This window comes from Hydra viridissima, unplaced genomic scaffold (assembly GCF_058129835.1).
Source record: "Hydra viridissima isolate aposymbiotic clone 2 unplaced genomic scaffold, HvirCarnegie_v1 scaffold_5, whole genome shotgun sequence".
Classification (NCBI taxonomy): domain Eukaryota; kingdom Metazoa; phylum Cnidaria; class Hydrozoa; order Anthoathecata; family Hydridae; genus Hydra; species Hydra viridissima.
Genome location: NW_028324304.1, coordinates 7,958,439 through 7,983,374, shown reverse-complemented (window position 1 = coordinate 7,983,374; position 24,936 = coordinate 7,958,439). Strand labels below are relative to the sequence as shown.

The 24,936-nt window shown below is 29.9% G+C and overlaps 2 protein-coding genes and 1 pseudogene across 5 annotated transcripts in view; all 3 read left to right on the top strand.

Annotated features, from left to right (window-relative positions):
• The first annotated feature begins 2,699 nt into the window (after nt 1-2,699).
• Nucleotides 2,700-3,288, top strand: LOC149888392 (uncharacterized). Its single transcript, XM_090089075.1, has 2 exons — nt 2,700-3,039; nt 3,101-3,288. Exons 1-2 carry the CDS (start codon nt 2,700-2,702, stop codon nt 3,286-3,288), a joined length of 528 nt encoding a protein of 175 aa, XP_089945201.1.
• Nucleotides 3,289-8,771: 5,483 nt separating this feature from the next.
• The window catches only part of LOC149888389 (uncharacterized), a 28,922-nt gene continuing 12,757 nt past the window's right edge, over nt 8,772-24,936 (top strand). The window contains exons 1-7 of one of the 4 annotated variants that reach the window (XM_090088563.1): nt 8,772-8,904; nt 9,074-9,355; nt 9,680-9,791; nt 9,993-10,127; nt 10,265-10,498; nt 13,290-13,559; nt 14,153-14,428. In XM_090088563.1, coding sequence (XP_089944689.1) covers nt 9,089-9,355; nt 9,680-9,791; nt 9,993-10,127; nt 10,265-10,498; nt 13,290-13,559; nt 14,153-14,421 — 1,287 coding nt within the window. In that variant the 5' untranslated portion in view covers nt 8,772-8,904; nt 9,074-9,088 and the 3' untranslated portion in view covers nt 14,422-14,428. Of the gene's footprint in view, nt 9,356-9,679; nt 9,792-9,992; nt 10,128-10,264; nt 10,499-12,932; nt 13,560-14,152; nt 14,429-15,391; nt 16,628-24,936 lie in introns of those variants that run through there. The other 3 variants (XM_090088562.1, XR_016452845.1, XM_090088561.1) reach the window with 3 other exon arrangements.
• Nucleotides 16,727-24,594, top strand: LOC149888391 (52 kDa repressor of the inhibitor of the protein kinase-like; annotated as a pseudogene).

The window sequence follows — 24,936 nt, the reverse complement described above, 5'->3', positions numbered from 1 at the left end:
TAATCAATACAACTACAAGAACACATTGGAAACGTGTTTAAATCCATCAATCAGCCACTTGTATGGCAAAAGCAAGCAATTCATCTTTCAACAAAACGGGGCTTTAGCTCTCACAGCTCACTCAATCAAAGAATATTTTTGAAAAAAAGTTCAATGTGATGCCCTGGTGCCCTAGATCACCAGATCTCAACCCAATTGAAAATATTTGGTCTTGGATTAACAATCAACTGACATACTATGAAGTTCAATCAACTCAGCATTTAAAACAACTTTTGAATGAGTACTGGCTGAAGGTACCTCGCGTGATGCGCATGAAATTAGTTGAATCAATGCATAAACGAGTTTATCTTTGCTATAAAAACAAAGGAGGACACTTTAAATATTAATTTTACTTTTTTTTTTAATTTTTTGTTCGAATGTTGCAATTCGTTTAAACTTTTGTGCTTCTTATTTTTCCTATATGATTTTTTGTAATTGTTTTTTTCTAAACTAAATATTAAAATTTTTATAATATGTTGATACTCATTTTAAAGCTAATTACTTTTTCTTTAACAAAAAAAAAATTAGTTCGATATCATTTTACAGTTTTTTTTAATTAAACAAAAGCCAAACATACTTGATAAAAATTCTGCAATCGTTTAAACTTTCGTGAATAGCTGTATGAAGCACTAAAGTACTAAAAACCTTAAATGCACTAAATGTCTACCAAATCAACATCTACCAAAATGTACTATTTATGCTAAAATACAAACTTGGACTAGTCCCATCGCATTTTTTAAATAACTTCTTTCAAGTTAACTCTAATAGATATATAACAAGAGCAATAGGTAATTTCACACTGCCTAAAAGAACAACAAAGTTCTCACGGTTTTCTATTTCCTACCGGGGTCCGTACCTGTATAACAAAATAATATCAAAAAATATAGAACTTAAAGTATTAAATAATCCTGCCAACTTAAAAAATAAAATAAAACACCTCGTACTTAATATCAACAATTATATTGATATGTATTAAACTTAACAACAGAATCTATACTGAAATATTTATGTGTATCACTGACTGTATTTTGACTATATATAAATATGAAACAGACTTTATTTAACAATTTGAAAAGGTACTCCATGATAAGTCGTCATAGACTTTTACGAGTTTTCCTTTACAACAACATATATATATATTTGAAGTAACAAGAAAATTTCTTGTCTTTTTATCTTTTTCTTATTTTTATTCTATTATTTTTAAAAAATACTGATAGTCTTTATGATAAGAAACTATTATTTTACGTTATACTTAAATATGCTTGTTAAACCACGTTTTATTATGATGTGTTCTACTTGCTAAACCACTTCTTATTATGATGTTATACGTGGTAATATTATGTTATATTCTTTTTTTTTTTATTTACGTTGCATTATATGATGTCATGTAGTTTTAATGTAACGGATGTGTAAACTTATTGAAGTTGTATAAAAAAAAAAAAAAAAAATAAAAAAAAAAAATAAAAATAAAAAAAAGCACTTACTAAGAGATGTAGAGCAAAAAAAAGCCAAGAGTGATGCATGTAAACAACTAGATGACAAATCAGCATTTTGGTTGAAAGACTATTTACAAAAAATATTGCCCGTGAAATTTCGAGAGGGCCAGAATGACTTCTTTGGAAAGAAAGGCATCAGTATGCACATAGGTGTTTTTTTTACAAAAAAAAAAAGACATTCTCAAAAAACACGTTTACCTAACAATTGTGTATCGATGCGATCAAGGTGTTTCCTCTGTTATCTCTATTGCTGAATCAGTTCTAAATCAGTTTCGCCTAGATGAGCCAGAAATAGTAAATATTTTTGCGAAGTCAGATGATGCTAACTGTTATCATGCTAATTATTCAGTCGAATCTATGTACAAGCTCTACAAAAATAAGAGTTTTAAACTTCTAAGGTACGACTTTAATGAGCCTTGCTGCGGAAAAGACCAATGCGATAGGGAAAGTTCATCCGCTAAAACAATATTGAGAAGTTATGTAGACGCTGGCAACGACATAGTAACAGCAGAAGATGTTGCAAAAGCAGTGAAATACGGATATGGCATCAAAAACGCAATGGTTAGCGTAGCAAAAATTGAGAATGTAGCTTTAACTGGTCCTAAAATTCCAAATATAAGCAACTACCACTCCTATGAGTTCCAAGAAGACTACATGACTTTGTGGCGATACTATGAAATTGGAGAAGGAGTTAAAGTGCTATGCAACAACCTTTCAGTTGAAACATCAATTGAATTGATTGTTCCATTCACAAGTACTGAAGGAAACTTTCAGCGAAAAACTCAGGGAAAAAATAAGAAAAAAAATTATGATTTAAATACACTACATTTTTGCCAGGAGACAGGTTGTATGGAATATTTTAAAACAATTATCGAGTTAGAGGGACATATGTTGATAGGGCAGCACAAAAGATCTGAAGAATTTTCTTCTTTAGATAAAGTTAAAAAGATTTGCACTGAAAAGATGAAAGCAAATTCGCAAGTTCATTCAAATTGTATAACCGCATCGGTTAAGATCACACCTACCCCAATAAACAATATATACTCTCAAAAGTTCAAAAAGTTAGGTTGGGCATTACCAACAAGAAAGACGTTTTGTTTTTCCATAAAGCAGCAAAAACTACTTTATGAAAACTTCATAAATGGAGAAAATACAGGAAAGAAGATGTCACCAGAAGAAGTTAATACACTGATAAGAAAATATCTTACTGCGGATGAGTTCGTTTCAAGTCAACAAATAAGATCTTTGTTTTCTAGATGGAGTAATCTATTAAGAATTGGAAAATTGACTGCACCGACTATTGAAGAAAATGATAACAATGAATTTGAAGATGAAGAAGCCAAGAAATATCAAGAAGAAATACATAAACTTGCAACTAAACTTTCTGTTATATGGAAAAAAGAGGATTGGGTGGCAGTTGTTCACAAAAATCAATGGTATCCAGGAGTTATTGCAGAGGTAAACGAAAAAACTAAAAAGTTAAAAGCTAAAAGCATTGATAACAGTATTAGAGTTTAAATCATTATTTATTACAAAAGTATTATGTTTCATTATGTTATTCATAGATGACTGCATGAAAAGTGTATCTTTTGGAAAAAATTTTTATCGATGGCCTAACCAGAAAGATAGCATTGTATATTCTGATGACAACATCTTATGTAAAATAAGTCCCCCGACTCCAATTAATCAAGCTGGTGATAATTTCTTAGCAACAAATGATTTTGAAGAAGCTAACAAACTAATGAACAAATAAGCTTAAAAAATAAGTTAAGAAATTAACTGTAAAACAACATGCATGTTTTTTTGAATAACTATCAAATATGCGCATACTCCACAACTATTATTTTTCTATCTTATCATTAAAAAAACAATGTTCACGTTTCTCTTATACTATTTCTTGTAAACCCAGGGCTTTAGCCATTATGTGGTCATGAAAAATGCGCCAAATGACTAAACTTTCATTTTTGAGTTGGATTTTGCAATTAAGCCTTTACTTGCCCATAGTTTTTTTTTATATTTTAAGTTAATTAACTAGTTGAAAATTTATAATTAAAAAAAAAATTATGGGATTCCCGCGGCTTTAGATGAAAACGAAGATTCAAAAAGACTAAAAATAGTTTTTGCGTACTTTTGATGCATGATATTTAGACAGGCCAAATTCTTTGTTTTATCTAATTTATAATTTTTAAATCTAAACTAGCCAATAAACAATAATCAAGTGCAACTCCTAATTTAAAGTATTTAGTTTGTACTTTTTTTAAGTTTAAAAATGCTTACGGCACCATTTAGTCAATATTTCTAAAAATTTAGACAAACTTTGACATCTAATATCTAGAGAACCAATGAATATTTACTGTAAAAATTTTGGAATTGAGCTTCTAATGTGAATATCAGCAACATATCAAAAAATTAATGATTTTGAAGAGGGTCAGTATTGAGCCTTGCCTGATTCTTACAAAGTTTCTCTTAACTTTCTATCCAAACCTTTATATTCTTTCGAAAATTTGAAATATATATCGCAAGTATTAAGTAAGTTTTTTGAAAAAAAAAAGGAAAAAAAAAAAAAAAAAGAATTATGAAAAAACCCAAGAAATTAGATATTACTTTAGTAGTTATTAGATTATGCACAAAAAAATTTAAAATCTCACTGTATTATATATATTGAAAATAAATAAAAAAAGAAAAGAAAAATGGTGCTATGCTATACAAATTTGTTTTTATCTGCACTGAATGTTTAACGTAAAACGCTCTATTATTTTCGTAGAGTCAAAGCCGCTTTTCGTAGAGTATTTCTAAATGGAAAAGTTTCTCTTTCCTGAGAGTGGATTGTGTTTCTTTTCTCAAACCATTTAAGTGAGTAAAATTTTGAAGGGCCTATTTAGTTGCCTAGCGTTGACTGCTTATGGTTTTAATCAAGAACTCTATCTTTTTTTCTATGAATGAGCATCAAATGAGCTTAAAAGCATAAGAAAGAGTAAACTTTTAAGCATTTAAGGAATGAATAGATACAAGTATCAGCAATTATTTTTTTTTCTGTATTCTCTAATGGTTTTGTAATAAACAAATTTTGTTCTTAAATAATAATAAAGGTGAGTAAGCAAAATACTTAAAAATAGAGGTAAGTAAGTTAAACTGTTAAATGCAACATTATTAAGGAGTAAAATATGATCGTTTTGACTAAAAGCAGTGTGAACATAATTTAGAAGGCAACTATAATTTAAAACATTTAAACTGAGATATATTTAAAGCATCAGTAATTCACCGAGTAATGCTATCATGTAGGCTATTTATTTACAATAGAGCTCTTTTTAAGATTTCCACTGAAGGAGATATTGAGATATCGGACGATTCAAACTCTCTGCTTAGAGACGCATATTTTCTTTAAAAAATAACTTTACTTTTAAATAAATGTTAATTAGGAAGTGATTAAGCGTTAGTTTTTAAATTCTCATTAAAACAAAAGGTGTCTTTCAATAGTAAAGCCCAAACCATTCTGTAAAATTATCAAACATTATTCACATATTCAAGAAATTTTCACCAACAGCTAATGTTCATGACCACTGTTAAATTTTCTCGCTATGAATAATTGTTGGTGCAAATGTATTAAAAACTTTATATTTAAAATAAATTATGTAATGTACACATAAACTGGACAGAGCCTTCTGATCTAAGGCAGTTATTTTCAAACTTTGTTTGTTTTGATTTGTTTTACTGAGAAAGTTTGAAGTAGTCAAGTAATGTCGAATAAAAAGTGTATTAGCATATAAAAATGATTCTCAAAAGTTGTACGTCAATTTAAAATTTATATTATTAACTTATAATTACTTTATTCAATGTTTTACATAAGTATTTTATTATTAACAAAAAAAATTTTGTAAAACTTTAGTATTGCTAAATTTAGCTTACAATTTTAAAACTGCTAAAATTTTCGGATGTTAAATGTTACAAATACCGTTGTTATGCTGTCCAATACTTAATTCGGGGAGTGAAGTTTGTACTATCAACACTTGATTTCATCTTTTGTTGCTATATAGGTGAATGCCTCCTAAAAAAAATTCGACAATCTGGGTAAGGCACTCCAACGTCAAGATGTTTCGGCAGCGGAAGGATAGAATTTGGCATTTTAAATCGTCGATGTTATAGCAAAATCCTGAAGCGACGAAATTTAAGAATTGTTTTTGGAACGGAAAACTTAAGAGGCGTTGCTAACTCTAAACTCCCGAAAGAAAGGAAAATGTTATATTATTTACAAAAAACCATTAACCAACAAAAAAATTATCACTTCCACGATTCACCAAAAGGATGTTTCCGCCAATTGTATTTTGAAGTTTTCGATCTTATTATCAGCTTTATCAAATAGAGATTTAATCAACCTGATTATAAAATTTTTTTCGATCTTCAGGAAGTTTTTCTAAAGGCTATAAAAAGGGAAAGCTGGGAAAATCATTTGCAATCAGTTTGTCACTTTTACAGCCTAGATGTTAACCAATCTTTCGCTAAAACACAAATTGCCCTTCTGCAAAATTACTTGCTTAGGCACCAAAAAATTGACTATCCAAGATTTCATCTCGTTTCTCAAGAATTCGGATAAATCCAAAAAGGCTTTACTTACAGAAGTTACAAAGATTGCAAAGCTAATTCTTGTCATGCCAAGAACTAATTGTCTTCGGGAAAGGTCATTCTCCACTTCGAAAAGACTTAAAATCTATCTTCAATTGACCACTCTATTGACCACAACAGATTCCCGTCTGAACAACTTGCTTGTTCTTCATATTCACAAGGAACCAGTTGATAAAATTGAATTTGCCGAGGTCGCAAAGGATTTGTTAATAAATGTGCATTTTAAACTTTTTATTATATAATTTTTAGATATTTTAAAAGGTGTTTGATGGTCATTTGATATACATTTCCTTGAAAATTAATTTTAAAAAGTTTGTTTTAGTTATTCTAAATTTATTATTTTCTTATTTTTTCTTGACCATAACCCCCATTCCCTTCTAAGCTTAAGGAACCCTAGGCCTCCAAATATTAAAATTGTGGTTACGGCTCTGGTTTATATGTAAAGATCTATTAAATGAAATCTAAAAAAGTTGAATATAATGGTGATGAGTTTACACTTTCCAAAAATCGTTCTAAAATGAAAGGAGAAAAATGTAAAGAATCTGTTAGTATAAAAACTCGGTTTGCGAAACAACATTAAAAGAGTCACGGTGAGAAGCTCTCCAAAGGCTGAGATGGAATAATATTAAGCTCTGTTAATAACAAGCTGCCATTTCAAATGCATTTACCAGGCATAATTTTACTGGACCTGGTCCAAGCTCGATAAAAAATTTTATGAGGATCTTAAAACAAAAGAATGGAGTGAACATATAGATAAGGAAACCAAATTTCAATTGGTTAATGAATTAAATAAACAGTTAATGAGAAAATATGCAAAAAGGAAATTTTTTGTTAATGATATAGATGAAAATGGGCTGCTGATCTTTTTGATAAGCAAGCGTTCTCCATGTTTAAGAAAGGTATAAAAAACTTGATGGCATTCATTAACATTTTTTCCAAAAATATGGCTGATTAATCCTCAAATAAAACTAGTTACACTGTAACAAAAGCATTTGATATTCCATTCAATGGAAGAAAATCAGGTAAAATTTCAATTGATAAAGGTAATAAACTATTTAATAAAGATGTACAAAGTGTTGTTAAGATATACTCTACCGAAAATGACGAAAAATTGTGGAAATAATTTAGAGCCAATTCAACTCATGTATATATAAACGTTTTGGATGATCTAGTCAAAGAACTTAGTAATGCTATTTACAAAAAAGCATTAAAAAAATGAAAAGAAATGAAAATGTAGTGTGAAAAAGTTTATGCCCAGAAAAAATTATAATAGCAGATCCAAAGCCAAAACCAAAGTTTTCAGTTATTGATAGACTAAGAATAAGCAAGAAAAATCTTCGAAAAGGGTTATACAACCAAACAGGCTGAAGAACTTTTTTTTGTAACTGAAGTAAAAAATACTACTCCAGTGACACGTAAGATTGAAGACTAAAATTGTGAAAAAATAACTAGAACATTTTATGAAGAAGAAATATAAAAGACAAAACAAGATGTATTTAGGATTGAAAAAATATTGTGAAAAACAGTTTTTTCAACATACTCAATCTACCGATTTCCGGGAAAAAATTTTTTTTTATTCTACATATGGCCGGAGATATTTTTAAGCACTACCCTAGGTCATTATTCTTTTATCTAAATAATATAACTTACCACATCAACATCCTGAAAAACAACTTTTGATTGGAGTTTTACATTTTTAAAATTTATAGTTAGGAGTGCTTTGACCTGAAGTTAATGACTAACTAAACAATAAAAACAATTTTCGCTAAAGTAGAAGTTCGGGAAGACAAGTTTTTTAATTAGATAAATGAGAAACATTTTGTTAGTTTTTAGTGACCTAACACATTTTCAAATACATTTTCAGCTGAAAGTCTAATATCTGACATTTTTTGAAAAAGCAGCTGCCAAAATAATCTGAGGATAAAACGACATTGTTGTTTTATTTAGACTCTGATTAAACTAAACTCATAATAATGAAATCCCGCCAGGACCGGCAGTTTTTACATGAATATTGAGTCCTAAAAAAGATTGTTTTAGCTTTACAAAAAACTAACTGTCCAGAACCTGTATTTGTCTAAAATGATCCTGACTTTTATAATCATATATTGAAGAAGTATTAAACAATATAAAAACATATACCATAGAAGTATTAAACAACATAAAAACTTAAAAACTGATATTGTAAAGTATTCGGTAATTTGGTTAACCTGTTCTTTGTAATTTTTCTTTTAAAGCTACCATTTTTTTTATTTTTTTGCATAAATTTTGAAAATGAAAAATGCGCTTTATTTTGAAAAAAAAAAAAAAAAAAATTCTCGCAATTTAGTTTTTTTAAACTTAAACAACTGTTTGAAAAAACTCTTATGCGTTAAGACTGCGTCAGCTCTTTAAAATGACTGTTTTGTTTCTGTTATCATGCAGCGAGTTAAGAATTCTTTCTATTTAGAATCTAAATTTGCTTCCACATATCAATAATTAATCCCTTAACTTAACTAAAACGGTGATTTTATATTACAAAAACGAATAAACTTTTCTAATTCAGATATATCACTGAGATTTTTGATTCCATTTAATCAATAATTAAATCCTTAAATTTACTAAAACCGTGGTTTTATGCCACAACAACGAATAAAGTTTTCTTATTCTTATTCATTACTGAGTTATCAAACACAATTTTTTTCCGATGATATCAGTAAAAAACGTCTACCACCATTGAAAGGGCTATTTGAAATAAAAAGTGAAGTGACTGGTAACATTTCATTTACCTTTGTTTAAGATTAAATCAATATATTACTTAGATGTTACTTTTTGATCTTTGTAATCGAAATCATCAATAATAAAAATATTACACTATAAAAGTGAAAACGAAAATGAATATTAATACATACTTTTTATTCCTATCACTCCTTATTGATAAGCCAACCGATGCGGAGATGCAATACAGCTACCCAATAAAGAAGACATCATCTCCATATTCTTTCACAGTCTATAAAAACAAAAAAGTTACCGGTGGTATAAATCCAAACAATTTTGAAATACACTCTAGTTATCAAAACTGCGTTACTGTTTGTTACAATATTGGTTGGTGCAAATCAATAGGTATCGAAGTCTTAAATGATACCATCTTCCATTGTCAGTTTTTTAGTTATATTCCTACAACCTTTATATCTGATGGAGCTTTTTTTATTTCTACAACACTGGTAAGTTCATAGTTTATGCAACTTTGATGTATGTATGTATGTATGTATGTATGTATGTATGTATGTATGTATGTATGTATGTATGTATGTATGTATGTATGTATGTATGTATGTATGTATGTATGTATGTATGTATGTATGTATGTATGTATGTATGTATGTATGTATGTATGTATGTATGTATGTATGTATCTATGTATCTATGTATGTATCTATGTATGTATCTATGTATGTATGTATGATATACAAATAATGAAAAACTTATATGTATTGTATTTAAACTATGTGTATGACTAACTAATCATTTTTCAATCGTTTTCATAGCCGAGCTGTTCTTATAGCTGCAATTTATCAATGAATCCATGCGGAAAATGTGATTGCAATCCATCCTGCTCCACAAACAACAGGCGTCAGCATGTATGCAACTGCACTAGAGGTAAGTTAAATTTGATGGATGTTTATCTAATAAACTATTAAGTTGGTTAAAAGATGAAAAAAGCATGATACAGTAATATTCCCTTCACTTACTACTTTCCAAACTAAGAAACAGGAAATGGTATTTCATTTTTTTGATGCTTTGTTTTATTGCTTGTTTTTTAAGACTCAAAAGTTAATCGATAGATCAAATGTTTTTTAGTTGCGGGAGTAGCAAAAAGTTGCCAAGAACATTACGATCGTGGATTTAATATAACAGGAATTTTCCTTATCAACATAAATGGCATCTTGTTTCCGACAGTTTGCATAATGTCTAAAGTCGAACGACAAAATCCAGGTGATCATAATTTTGAACTGAAAACATGGGTAACAGTGAACTCTATGATAAAAAAAATTCTGAAAAAATTAGATTACGTTAATAATCCCTAAAAGTTATTTACATTTTGTATGTAGAATTTATTTCTACATTCTTAGTGATTAAACAAAGCTGTGCTTTGCAACCAAATTTACTGTTAAGTGGTACTACCTATCATAGTTTATACCCGAGCTATTCAGTATCATATTGTGTAAAATGGTGCGCAAATAAAAAGGTATACGACAGCAGTGTCGAGGCGGTATTGTATTGGTACTCAGGATGTGCATGCGCAAATCTTGTTTCATCTTTAAATATCTTTGGCCATTATTACAGAGACTTATACTGTCGTATAGGTACGGGTTTTTTTAGCATTATCTTTTCATATGAAATATAAGCGTTTTCAATCACGGAGTTTTACATTGATCCCATCATCAAGATTTTGTTTTTATGTCAGTGAATATAATTACCTAACTGAGATCTTGCATATTCCTACTTAAATTTATTTTAAAAGGTTATCAGAAATTGTGTATAAAGATTTGTTATTTTAGGGGTCTGGTTACTACGAATCATTATCAAGGATTTGAGATTTAATATTAGAGTATTTGAATCTAGATTATGAGGCCATCAATAGGAAAATAATACTTTTGCATAAAATAACTTCAAATTCAGTATCCAAAATTAGTTCTTATGTTTTTAAGTAAAAAAATATCTATTTAACCCATTGTGTAACGTAAACAGAAGAAAGCACATTAAGGTTTAGTAACCTGCAGCCATAAGCAAACTTTCTTTAAACTAGTAATTATATAAACATTATAAAAAACCCTGTCTTTATTTAAAATTATGTTATCCAAAAAGTGCTGCCTAATCTACTCCGTTTAAAAAACTAAAAGGCAACACTAAAAGTGCTATAACTATTCCTACTAGGGATGCGCCGAACCCAATTTTTCGCCTAACACCGAATCCGAACGTTCGGCCATGTATCTTTGCCGAACACCGAACAGTTCGGCAACCGAATTATTGCTATTTTTAAATAAAAACATAAGTTCTGAATAAGTTGTGTTATTAAACATTTAACGTGTTTGTCAAAACGTTAGTAAGGGTTTATAAATTTTGTTTGAAAAATTATATAGCAACTTCGAAAAGTTAATTTATTATTGGATGATTGTTTTTGGTGTAAAGAAAATAAATGCTAACATATTTATTTGTAGTGTAAATAAAGATTTTAACGATTTTTTATTGAAAAAATAACTAATACAATTATAAAAGTTAGGTAATATAAATAAATATAACGTATAGGATAAAATAACATAATGTGTAACATTATTTTAAAATATATTTACTTAATTTAAATTTAAAATCCTTTATTTTATTTTTGGTTGAACTTCATTTTTATAATTTAGTGATAACATTTTAATCTTGTAAAAGTATAAAACACTGTCTACTGAAAAAAAATCTTATAAAAGTATTGTGTGGAAATATTTTGAAGTTTCTAAAAAAGACATTCGTTTCTGTATCTGCCTACTATGCAAAGCAATACTCTCTAGAGGTGGGAATTGTCCAAAAACATTTACCACTAGTGCAATTAAACGCCTTTTACAAAAAAAGCACCTTGTAGAGTATATATAGGCTGAAAAAGAGTCTGATAAAAAAAAATTATTGAAATATCGACTGTTTCTACATCAAGTGATTCGGAAATAAAAAACAATTAGCATTAGTAGAGAGTATTAGTAAAAAAAGGTTGTGGGATATTAATGACTATAGAGCAATCAAGTTTCACAATCGCATTGGAGAAATGATGGCGTTGGATATTCAACCATACACAAGAAGATCTTGGTCTTAGAAAATTATTTGAAGAGATGTGCCCTAATTACTAAATACCCAGTAATTCTACTTTAGTGGAAATATTGTTCTACAAATTCATGGTAATCTGTTTAACTCAATCAAGAGTAATATATCTGCTTCCAGCAAATGATCAACATAGAGATTGAAGAGTATTTAAAACTTCCGCTAGTTATGGAAAAAGAAAACCCAAAGGTTTCTTTCAGCACCACCTCCTTCTGTTGAAAGTGAAAGACTTTTTATACAGGTGGCAACATTTATGAACCATGTAGAAACACATTATTACCAGAAAGTGGTGAAAAATTAATGTTTACACATTGTAACTTGAGGGCAACAAGTAATAATTGATTTTCATGTGTTTGACATTTTATTTTTCTAAAATTATTTATTTGTGATTGTTATTACTATTACATAGTACAATTGTACAATAATAACAAAATAATTAATTGGAGCGTTATTATGGAACTCCATAGTAATGTTTTTCCCTAAGTTTGTTTTTTTTTCAAATATTTTTATCAGTTAAACCAGTTGAGTAGCAAGCTTGTAAGAAATTTTTTCTGTAGAGAAATTTATTTATTTTACCACAGTAATAGGCACCACTTTTAACAAACTTAAATTCAATGAAATATCTTTTTCCTTTAAATTCCTATTTGTTATTTTAAGATTAATAAATGGTGATTTTATATTATTAAATTTTTTTGATGAACTAAAATTATACTCAATTGATGCAGGGGTATTTTACAATTATTTTTGTCAAGTAGTAGTTTTGGTAAATCTGTTAATCCATTTGGATTGAAAATACATAATAAAGTTTAAACTAAAATTGTATTGAAATATGTTTATAAAATCTTATGTCCTTCTATGTTCGATTGGTATGCTTTTTTTAATAAAATTACCCATTTAAACTGCAGCTATGGTACGAATGAGTTAAATTTTATTTATATTTAGGTAAATGTATGATGATTTCCTAGTTTGCATTAATGGCAAAACACCCGAACGTTCGGCGCATCCCTAATTCTGACAGAAAACCATCTTATAACTAAAAATATTGGAAACCGTAGCCCTTTTTAATTTGCTTTAGTTTTAATAGTTCACAAATTTCTCTTTAATTTCAAAAAAATCTAATGGTTTAAGCAGTTATCCTGAGTTACAAAGAGCTTTGCAAATACCAATAGATTTATTTGGTTTGAGACTACAAATGAACAGAGTTAGAAGGGGATTGGTTAATTTTAACTCTACTGACAATTTTTTAAGGTAATTTAGTTAATAAAGTTCTAGCTTTCAGAATTTATGTATCAATTACAGAAAGATCTTCCGAAGATTGTCAATTATTGAATGATGGAATACGTTATAGTAGTTCAAGCTATTATTATGTTCCGTATGAATCTAATATTTGTGTGAGTGCATGCCAAAGTCATCAGTCTGTATACCCGACTCTGAATGGATATGTCGCAAGTGGAATAATTGCAGATTGGCAATGTAATTGTCTTTACGGAAACCGTGGTTATGACAACAATCGTTATGGATGCTCTTTTGAGACTGTTCTTTCAACCCAAACACTTCCAAGAATAAAAGGTATGTTTGAAATAAAAAAAATTGTTATAATTGTTTAAGTGATACAAATTTGCTGCAAAAATAAGATAAACCTACCTCTTAATTCTTCTTTTATGTTTGCATGTCCGACGATTTATCTCCTAACCCCTGCATATCGGCCGTATATCCCTATGAATTCATCTCATTTCCACTTTTCTGACTCCCTTATTTCAATTTTTTACATCTTCTCTCCTCACCTCGTAAAATCTTTTGTAATATCCTCTTCTTTACGTCTTTTTACTGGGCACTTTTCTGTTTTCGTTTGTTAGTGTGTAAAAACTTAATAGTTGATTTCAGAAGGTCAAGTAATTAATGTAGCATCTTTTTTACATTTTCTACTGGAGCCGGCTTACTCACAATACAAAAATACCTTCTATCATATTGTTTTTACCTTTTAAGGTAATGGGTAACAATTTTCAAATACATTAATTAATAATATCAGGAGATCAGTTTAATCTTAGAAGATTGACAAAATCCGTGTTTTATTCATTATTATTTGCTATTAACAGTAAATGCTTGTGATAAATTTTATTTTTGTGAAAGACTTGTTTTGGGCCGTCTATTTCATTTTATAGGTGTTTGGATTCCATTGATGACTCGCTTTGCCAGCTGGGACTCAAACGTCTGGGCAAAAAATTTTGACGCTTATGAGAACGGTTTTGGTTTAGTAAACCAACAATGGATTGGTTTAAAAAAGCTGTACGAAATAACCAAAGCATTTGTAACTGACATGAGGGTTGATTACACGTTTAAAGAAGATCTGACGTTTAGCACTATGTATTACAATATAAATGTTGGCTCAAAAGATGACAACTATAGGTTCGGCTACTCAAGTTACAGTTAAAGAGGATGTGAGTTCTAATCAAAATATTTCTTTCCTTTTTTTTGAATAATAAGTTTACAAGCATAAACCGCGCTACCAAACTACTTACTTATTTCGTTCCAAGCTAAGAATTTTGGCCATAAAAATTATAAAATTTGCAAAATATGAGTGGTAGAGACGCTCAAGAATTAGCTGGTTTCCCAAAACAAGAAATTTATATATATATCTATATATATATTTACAGTAGCATGCATTTAGTACTCAAGTCTAAGAATTTTGTTTAGAATAAGCAATTGTGATAATTTGTTTTATGCAGGAGTTTACTCTCTGTTTGCCATTTATTTGCTATAAGATGTTTTTGGTTGAATTGCTTAAATAATGAAATGTTCCACATTAAAAGTTATTATTTCCATCTTAATTAATTAAAATAAAAGGAATTTTTAAGAAAAAGATGATATATAAAGCTGAAATAAAGACTAAATTTTTATTAAAAATATTCCCCATGCGCACGTCACCATTAATTTAGTAGTGATTCAACACTTATCGTTAGTAGTGAGTACTTATTCACTGATGCATCTGTAAACTTTTGATCACCAGTGGTGACTTGTCACTAGTGGATAAGCAGTGATAATTACCACTGATTTAACACCAGTTTACTAGTGATTTAGTTGCGATTGAGTATTTAATCACTAGTTATCTGTAAACCTTCCTCATTATTGATTTCTAATGGCATTTTCACATATAAGGAATCATTAAAATAGCTAAAGATTTTACTGCCACTGAATGCATCATACACCAATAAACAGAAGTTGGAAGTCAATATTTTAATTGAAATTAAAAACAATGCCTAGAATATTGCAATTCTTATTATAAAATTACAACACTACATTTCTTTATTTAACATGGTTTAAAAAAAATTGTAAAAGACAAACAGATAAGAACGAAGTTTTTAAAACGTTTTGTCATGATTTTCAGTTCTTTTTTTTCTCAGTGCGGATACACCAGCTTGTCGTAACCAATCTCTGATAAACTGTGGAGTTAAATATCTTTGGGGTCGGGATGCTGACTCTTTACTGCCTTTAAAAAATAAAACGAACCTCAAAAATTTGGAATTGAAACATCTTTTTTTATTTGAAACATGAGTCGGTCATATTTCTTAAAATGTTTTATCAAAATATTTAGTTTGTTTATACCTATAACGGCTGAATAAATATTTTTAAACTCGATACTAAAATTGTTCTTCCGAGAAGAGCCTTTAACGCTATATTTTGAGGCGACATCTTTTGTCATTAGTTTATTGATTGCTTCGTATATACTTCTTTTAGGGTGATTGTCACAAGCACAAGCTAAAACTGCTACCTGTAATTATAATTTCTTACTTATAACTCAGGGTTTCTCATTTCCCATAATATTGGCATCACGGGATTCCCAATGTGTAACTTATTTATTCCGGGATTTCCCGGCATAACTTGTAATATAATAACAAGCGGTTTCTGACATAAATTTATTTTAGCACGCTAACCTATATTACTATTTAAAATAAAATACTGATTTAAAAAACATAAACAATCAATTGATTTGTCACTTAATCGTGAACGAATTTTTCCCATAAATAGACCCGCGGCAGATAAAGTTCTTTCTGATTAAATTGATGTCAGCTTGATGGTCATTAATGTAGAGTATATTCTTTGTAAACTTTCGCTACGCTTTCCAGTTGTCTCAAAAAGTTTGATTTCTTTTGTGAGGTTTTTTAAATTGCTAATGTCTTCTAGAGCTGCTATTTCTACTTGTTTGACATTACAAATAGTCGCATCAATTTTTGTTCAAGTGTCAAAAAACTTTTGCCTAATAAATTTGGAGCAACAGGTTGAGATATTGACGGGTCAGAAACCAACCTTTCATTATCACGACTCACTTCAACTATTTCATTATTTGATGAACTAGTGCTAGGATCCTCTATGTACAACCTGGTATAATTTTTTTTTGCTGTTGCTTTTAATGCATGTTTGGAGGCTGAGAGTAGTTTGGAGTTGATATTTGATTCCTGATTATAACTAATTGGGTTGTTTAAAAATTTTAGTAGTCCAATTAAATTGGCATTTCTGCATTCTTCAATTCTCTGCTGCACAGATTGAAGCAGTTTATCAGCTATGAATTTTTTTTTCTCCGCCAAATCGTCTAAGATGAATATCATTACACCTTCTGCGTCAAGTAGAGTAGCATTACTTCTACCCAGTCTTTCTATTCAAACTTTTATCAGTTTGAATAGAAAGACTGGGTAGAAGTAATGCTACTCTACTTGACGCAGAAGGTGTAATGATATTCATCTTAGAGAAATTGTTATGGCGTTCATAATCGCATATTCATCTTCGGAGATTTTCAGAACTTCTTTTAAATTGATCATTGCTTTTAGTATACATGTTTTTACTTTAAGGAATCTTTCTAGAATTGCAACAAGACTATTCCACCTTGTTTTGATTTCTAATACCAGCTTCAGTTCTTTATGAAACATAGATTTTAAGTAGATTTGTAAAACGCCATTTTCGAGAGGTGATTTGCGGAACATTCGAACCACTTTTCGAACCTTCTGAATTGTTAAGGCTACATTTACGCTATTTTGTAAATCATCATTAAACGCAACACCTGTTGAGCTGTATGACTCATCATCACAGTCAAATACATCATCAAACTCATCGTAATCACTCAAACTTTCATCGGAATTTTGCAACTGCGATTCAAATTAAATATATTTTGCTGAAGAGTCTGACTTTTTGTAAAGAACATCACATACTGCCAAATGAAGTCTGTGGGCATAACACAGCTGATGTTCAATAGCCATACAAATTTTTTCATTACGGATGCTCCGTCAGTGACACTAGCTATGATGTGCTTTTTAATTGATAAATTGAAATCTGACAGTTTATTTTCAACCATATCAACAATTTTTTTTGCAGGAAGTGATCCAGCTATCGGAGTCAATCCCAGGTTCCAAAACTTTGTCAAAAAGTGTACATTTACATTTAAATAACATCGATTTTTTAAAAACGTATATTCGTCTAATGATAAAGAAAATCGCGACCCATTAAATATTTTTTTTGTTATCTCTAAAGCTACAGTTTGTTTAGATAAATCATATTGTTTTTTCATCATACTTATAACATGGGATGGATTTTTGCTAATAACATGCCTTTTTCAGACAATGATTTTCTAATGAATCCACTTTTTGTTATGGCATTTATCGATAAGCCATTCACCGTTGCTAGCTTTGACACAATTTCCTCGATAGTCTGCTGTTTAAACAATGTGATTTTCTTTTGCACAATTTTAATTTCCGAACCAGTCTCTTCATGTAGACGCTTCATATTTAAATCCAAATCTTAATGTGCATTTATTAAATGACGAAGGAGCCCACTAAAGAAAATCCTTTGCACATTATCTTTACATTGCACTTTTTGCAAATTGCAGATTTGCCAGATTTTTCTTTACAAAAATACTGCCATGCTTTCGATCCATTTACAATTGACATGGTGTAATTAAATTGAATTGTAAAACAACTAAAGGTTACAAATATTTCTTACATATGTATGTTATCTTATGTATGACTTTATATGTCTTTGTTTGCCGTTTTTTAAATACAAAAATTATTAAATACTTCAATAATTCAATACAGAAAAAGTTTAACTTTTCAATAATTTATAAGTTTAAAAATCAAACTTACTGTTTTTGTCGCAAATTTTTTTTATTTTTTACTCATATTTTATAATAGTAAAAAAAAGAAAACATTGCATTGCATTCCTTGAGTTAGATAGTTCAAGATAGTTTCAATAACATTTCTTATTGTGCTAGGTTTTAAAATATGATGTATAATGGTTTTAATATAAGATAATGCAAGATGGTTTTAATAAAAGATGGTTTTAATATAAGATAATGCAAGATGGTTTTAATGAAAGATGGTTTTAATATAAGATAATATAAGATTTAATACAATGAACATATAAAACACAACTAAATGCAACAATATTTTTCTTATTTTTGGTTGAACTAGTTAAAACAATTATCACATATAAAATTTTAAAATGTTCCGGGATATGAGTGATATCCCGGGAAATCCTGTTGCCACTTTTGTCCCCAGGATCCCGTTTGAGAAACCCTATTATAATTACATAATATATAAAATATACTTATAATTAACTTTAGAATAGCCATTAATCAGTGAAAGATCTAGAGGCATGCACCCCCTTCCACCAGATTATCTAAAACATTAGAATAGCAAGCGAAGTAACTTGAAAATAGTAGGAAAAGTAATGAGATATTGACGCCTTGAGAAGTTAAAAGAAAACTTATAACTAGCTTTTTTTAGGAATTAAAAATTTCATGTTTCCTGGGATCATCCCCTACCTCTACTTGTAGTTCAAGTATCCATCACTAAGAATAAGATTTACTTTTAAATATTTGATTAAATACTCTGCCAACTCAACAGTGAACATTGAGTGTGATACATAAATGCATCACATACTATCTGTCAGTAATAATAAATAATTTCAATAAGAATGGTGTGTGTGTAAACATGACTTCAAAAAATGTTTTAAACTATTTTTCCAAAAGATTAGAAAATTTTTTATCTTAAAAATAAAAATTTAAATAAATCACTTTCTGATACAGTGTTGTAAATAATATGTAACTCTGTATCAGCCGCTGGTCTCTCGCACTTATCATTTAAACTTTTTATATCCTTATTACTATAACTTTTTTTAAACCGTCATCAGATCCAATATGATAAATGAAGGATAATTGTTCAAGAAAATTTCAAAAGTTTTTTGAACATTTCTCAATTTTTTTCACCAAAATTGACGAAATAAACTTGAGCGTGTTTTGGATAACTAAATAGCAAAATAAGAATGAACTGATTGATCAGGCCCGTACGCAGAGAGTAGTGGTGCGTAGGGTGCGTACGCAATTTTCGAAAGGTCCACATTTTATGTAATATTAAATTTTTTATAGGAAAAATTACACCTTTAACTGCATACAGCATACGTTTTTCGTTTCATATTGATTAGATTTTTCTATTCTATGGCACTATACACTTTTGACGTCGCTAAGTCTTGTCATTATGAACACTATAATGTCTTCACTAACGTTTGTACGATTTTTCTTAACAACAATTTTGATTTTAGTTTCGCGTTTGCTTATTACCGCAACCAGGTGCTATCGTAGATTAATTAATTTGTTTTCTTTAAGTTCTCTTTATACATCACAGTTTTAATATTATACGTTTCGATTATCACATCAATTATTTCTCATTCAATATAGTAAGATGTCCTTTTTTTATTTATTCCGTATTTTTTCATAGTTTATTATTGCAAATATTGTTTATTATCATGTATTTTATTGTTGGACACAATGATAACTAATATTTTATATTGCTTTAAATTGTTTTTTACGCTATTGTGTATGATATATGTATATCCTGTACATCCACATTTTTTCTAAAATTACTGGTGTTGCACAAATTTTTATCTGATAATATATTTTCATTTTTATATTTACATTGCTATTATTAGTATATGATATATTTATAATTTCATTTTTTAAAAATTTACATAGTTATTATTATGAAAAATTGACCATACTCAGTCACTCTTCATATACTATGGGGCGCAAAGAACAAAATGAAAAAAAACGAATATCAGCAGCTAAAACTTGTCAATCTCTAGATGGATGGTGTACAAAAAAACAAACTGAAAATCATAATCAATCTCTCAATGAAAATGCACCAAATACTAATACCGCAATTTCTAAACAACATGATTCTATTAATAGTCCTCCCGCTAAAATATCTCGTACTACCAAACAATCAAATTTTGAACCTCTCGCTTTCACCAATGATATTGGTAAAATATTGAATGCTACAATGAATTATGAAGAATTGAGTATGGTGATGAGGACACTCGATGATAGTCAAAAGTTCTTTCTCTTGAATATTCACTTCAAGCCACCTATAGAATATATTTTTCCGTCACAATTTCTTCACAATTCAAGGCAAGATACTTGACGGATTACAAATGGATGGTCTACAGTCCATTATTGAATGGCGCATACTGTATCCATTGTTCAGTAATGATTTATATCTCCAAAAGACAGAATTTGGGAATATTCTTAAATAAAACATTTACCGCGTTTCACAAGTTAGACGAAAGGCAAAACAGCATCAGACAAAAATAAGCCACCGCGATGCAATGATTTTGTCAGAGACGTTTTGTAATTCAATCAAGAAGCCAAATGAAAACATTGATAATCGTTTTGATGAAGAAAGAAAGATTAACATAGAAAGGAATCGACACATTGTAAAAACAATAGCTGAGGCAATCCTTTTCTGCGGAAGACAGTGCATTGCTCTGAGAGGTGATCAAGAAACATTGTCGGCATCTGATAATTCGATAAAATACCACCCGGGTACCTTTTTGGCAGCGCTCCAAATTATTGCGAAACATGATGAAATCCTACATCAGCATCTTTCCCATATTGGTATCAGTAATCGAAATGCGAAATACACCTCTCCGCGTATTCAAAACGAAATTATAACAATTATTGGATACGATATCATCCGTAGTGACTTGGTTAAAGAAATAAAAGCTGCTACAGTATTCTTGCGGACGAGGTGACTAGCCATTATCGTGAGGAACTTGCATTTTGCATTAGATTTGTTGATGAAAACAAAAGACATTCGTGAAGAATTTTTATCTTTTCTTCATGTTTCAAGAATCGCCAAAGAAGTGATTGCTTGCACTATGATTCAATTTCTGCAAGACGTCTATCTCGATTTAAAAAACATTCATGGTCAAGGATACGATGGAGCTGCAAATATGTCCAGTGATAATGTAGGTGTTCAGAGAAAGATAAAGAATGAGTCTCCAAAGGTTTTATATGTCCACTGCAGTGGACATTGCCTTAATTTTGTTATAGCCCATTCGTGTTCTCTTCCAAATACAAGAAATGCCATTGCCAAACTGAAGAACTGTTGTCTGTTTTTCCTTGCCAGTCCAAAGCGCGAGAGTCTTCTGCAATCAATCATCATGAAGGCATTACCAGACATTTCCAAACCCAGAAAAGGTCTCATTGACCTATGTAGAACAACGTGGTCTTCACGGCATGACTCATACAGACATTTTTATCAAGCATACTGCTACGTAATTATCGCTCTGGATTATATTGCGTATGGTGCGAACAAAGATGTATGCGGAGAAGATTTCACAAATGTTACATGGGATACAACATCCAGAGACAATGCCAATTCACTGCTGACAAGTCTTACGTCTTTTGACTTTATTATAAGTTTCTTGACTATGTACCAATTCCTGTCATATTTGAAAGGAATAACTGTGAAATTACAAGGCCGCACTGTAGATATTATCATGGCATACCATGAAATTGCTGAGGTGAAATCTGTTTATAAAGACATTTTAAGAAACATGGACGAAGAATTTTCGCGTGTCTACACCTAAGCCGAACGAATGGCATGTTCTGTCAACACCGAACCAACATAATGCGCAACAATGCTCCTGCGATTAATCCTGAGGAGGATTATCGACGAAATCTCGTCACTCCATTCCTTAACCACATAAGCTCAAAGTTGGATAGTCAATTTTCTGACCTTTCCATCCTCTCCTCTAAACTGTTGGGGCTTGTACCACTACTCTCTGTGAAGAGGGAGGAGCATCTCTTCAAAATGTTGTCGAATTTTATGCAGAAGACTTACCATCTGCTGATTTGTTTCCCCAAGAGTTGTTTCGATGGAAGCATCGTTTCCAAAACAAACCTCCGGAAGAATGTCCTTCAACTGCTGCGCAAGCATTAAAAGAATGCGACGAAGAATTATTCCCAAACATTTTCTATCTAAAAATTTATTGTTCAATCCCAGCGACCAGTTGCGAATGCGAACGTAGTACTAGTGCATTGCGCAGGCTCCATACATATTCGAGAGCAAGTATGAAGCAAGAAAGACTCTCTGCACTTGCATTAATGCATATCCACTATGGTAAAGTCATCGACGAAGAGAAAATTGTTAATATATTTTCACAAAAATATCCTCGGCGTCTACAATTACAATCTATTTTGACTGAAATTATTTGACTTCACACAATTCAGTGTCGGTGCTTATTAAACTTGTGTGTCATTATAAAGTTTATATTTGTGTATTATTTTGGAAGTAATATATTTGATATGTTGTAAAAAAATGGTCCACTTTTTCAAATTTCGCACCCTCCCACAAAAAATCCTGCGTACGGGCCTGCTGATAGCATAACTTACCATCAGCAAATATAGATTTTTGTCTTTCAAATTAGTTTCTAACTTTCCCAAGTCTTGGACATTGTCAATAGTATAATAGTAAAAAAAAAAAAGATTTTATCTCTCTTGTTTTCTGCCATACTTAACTCAAATTTCGTGCTCTTAATCACACGAAAAAATTTCATCAAAAAAATTTAAATTTTACGTTAAACAACGTCATACATTCGTGACAACCGAGTGGTGATATAGTTTCGATCACTGTTGATCCTCAGTTTATATTGAGCAAAAAAAACTTATTCAAAAACAAAATGATAATAACCAACCATTTGCACTGTATTTACTTTTTTAGTAGCTACATTTAACTTTGTTTCTCTCCTCTTCTCATGCATTTTTAAAATACTATTTCTTGATTATAAAGAGGAAGCATAAAGAGTGGAGGAAGTTGTAGTCTCTAGGAATTAAGTGACTAAGAATGACCGAAGGGAAGGAGAGAGGTTAAAGTATAAGCAAGAAAAATCATGATTTATGTTGAGATATTAATCAAATATTTAGATATTCCGTTTTATTTGAAAATTATTTAAAATATACAGGGGAATAGTGGAAATAATGAGAATTCAGAAATATCAATTTTTTAAAAAACCAGCCGGAGTTTTAAAATGATTGATTTCTAATAATACTTCCTGTTGTTAATAATATTTCGTCATTTCAAATTCATCTGGATTAAAAGTTGAAGAACCAAGTTTCTCGTACATATCACTGGTGCTCTGCTTTCTTGAGTTTTCATTCGGTAGCGTATGAAAGAATGAATTTTCAAAAAAGGTGCAAATTTAGTTGTAGTGTAACCAATATTATCTTGGAATTGGATTCGAACTCCATACTTTTTCCTCGCTACACCAGCTTGTGCAGGTTTTAGTAATATAAAAATTGTTAATATCTTATTTTCAAAGTTTGCATTCTTCTTCTATCGGTAATTGATAAACCTATTTGTCAACTTGGTGAATTTTTTCTTCATACTTTGTTTAGATAAGCAGGAAAAGTGTATTTTTTTTAAAGCCTGATCAATTAGTCCACAATATCTCCCAACCTTTCTTGTTTTTCTATCACATCGTTTTTGCATCGCTAGGAAATGCCCAGTAATACCCCTCTTCAGAGGCAAGCTACATAGTTTGCTTAAGCCCGCTTATCGCAACAATAATTCAGAACGTCTCGTAGTATTGTCTTTTACATGATTAAAATCCTTTGAATAGCTTCCACACCATAATAATCACAAGTAGAATGAGGCTGATATAAAAACTAAAACAGAAAAGCGAGTTAATATAAACATTATCATAGAACTTAATCACAAGGTAAATAAAAATTTAGAGAATTCATTTCCTAAATTTTCTCTGCTTTTTATTTATATTGAGATTAAACACAAACAATGAAGCTGGAAGTAGAAAAACAGACAGCGCAGCAAAACTTTTAAAACATTTTAACAAAATGTTGTCTGTATTTCTTCAATACAGCATACATACAGATAGAAAGTATGAGGTTCGTGATGTTTTTTCAGAGTATTAGTATAACAACCACAGAAAAGTAATTTATTAACCAAATGTTCATTGACAGAAACCCCAGGCTAAGGTTTAAAACAAAGTCTTAAAAACATAATTTTAACCTATACGTTATTTTTAATTCTACTAAGTCTCAAGAATTTATTACATTTACGGAACTGAAAATATATGTGGAAATATTCTAAAAGCAAATATATCAAAGATGTTATGACTTTCAGGAATTTAATTTTTATTTCAGAAACTTTTTGAAATCCTTTTGTTTTACTTAAATTTTTAAAAATCTTTATTTGTTTTGCATTTTTTATTGTAACTTTATTTTTGTGGTGGAGGTGGAGGGATGGCATCTAATTTACAACACATGATCTAGTGATAAAAATGTTTAACACTTACCACTAGATCAATTGTTGTAAATAACATGCCATCATTTAATTTTTGTTAGTGAAAAAAGTTTAACTTTTTAAAATGTTATCAAACATCAAAAACGAAAAAACAAACAGTTATTTTGATAACATTTCTTTAAATTCAAAATGCTCGTAAATTGCCTCATCCAAACATTTATTTACCTTGTGAATTAAATATCAAATAACATCTAATCGGTCTCCAAAATGATTCAGTATGGATTTTGGATGTGTTTAATGTTAAATCAGCAAACTTATTGTTATTTTTTCCGGTTAAATGGCTACAACTGATATTATTGCAA

Coding starts and splice junctions, on each gene's coding strand:
- LOC149888392 (XM_090089075.1), top strand. CDS start 2,700: ATGTCACCAGAAGAAGTTAATACACTGATAAGAAAATATCTTACTGCG. Junction 3,040..3,100: donor AGCTAAAAGCATTGATAACA/GTATTAGAGTTT, acceptor TGTTATTCATAG/ATGACTGCATGAAAAGTGTA.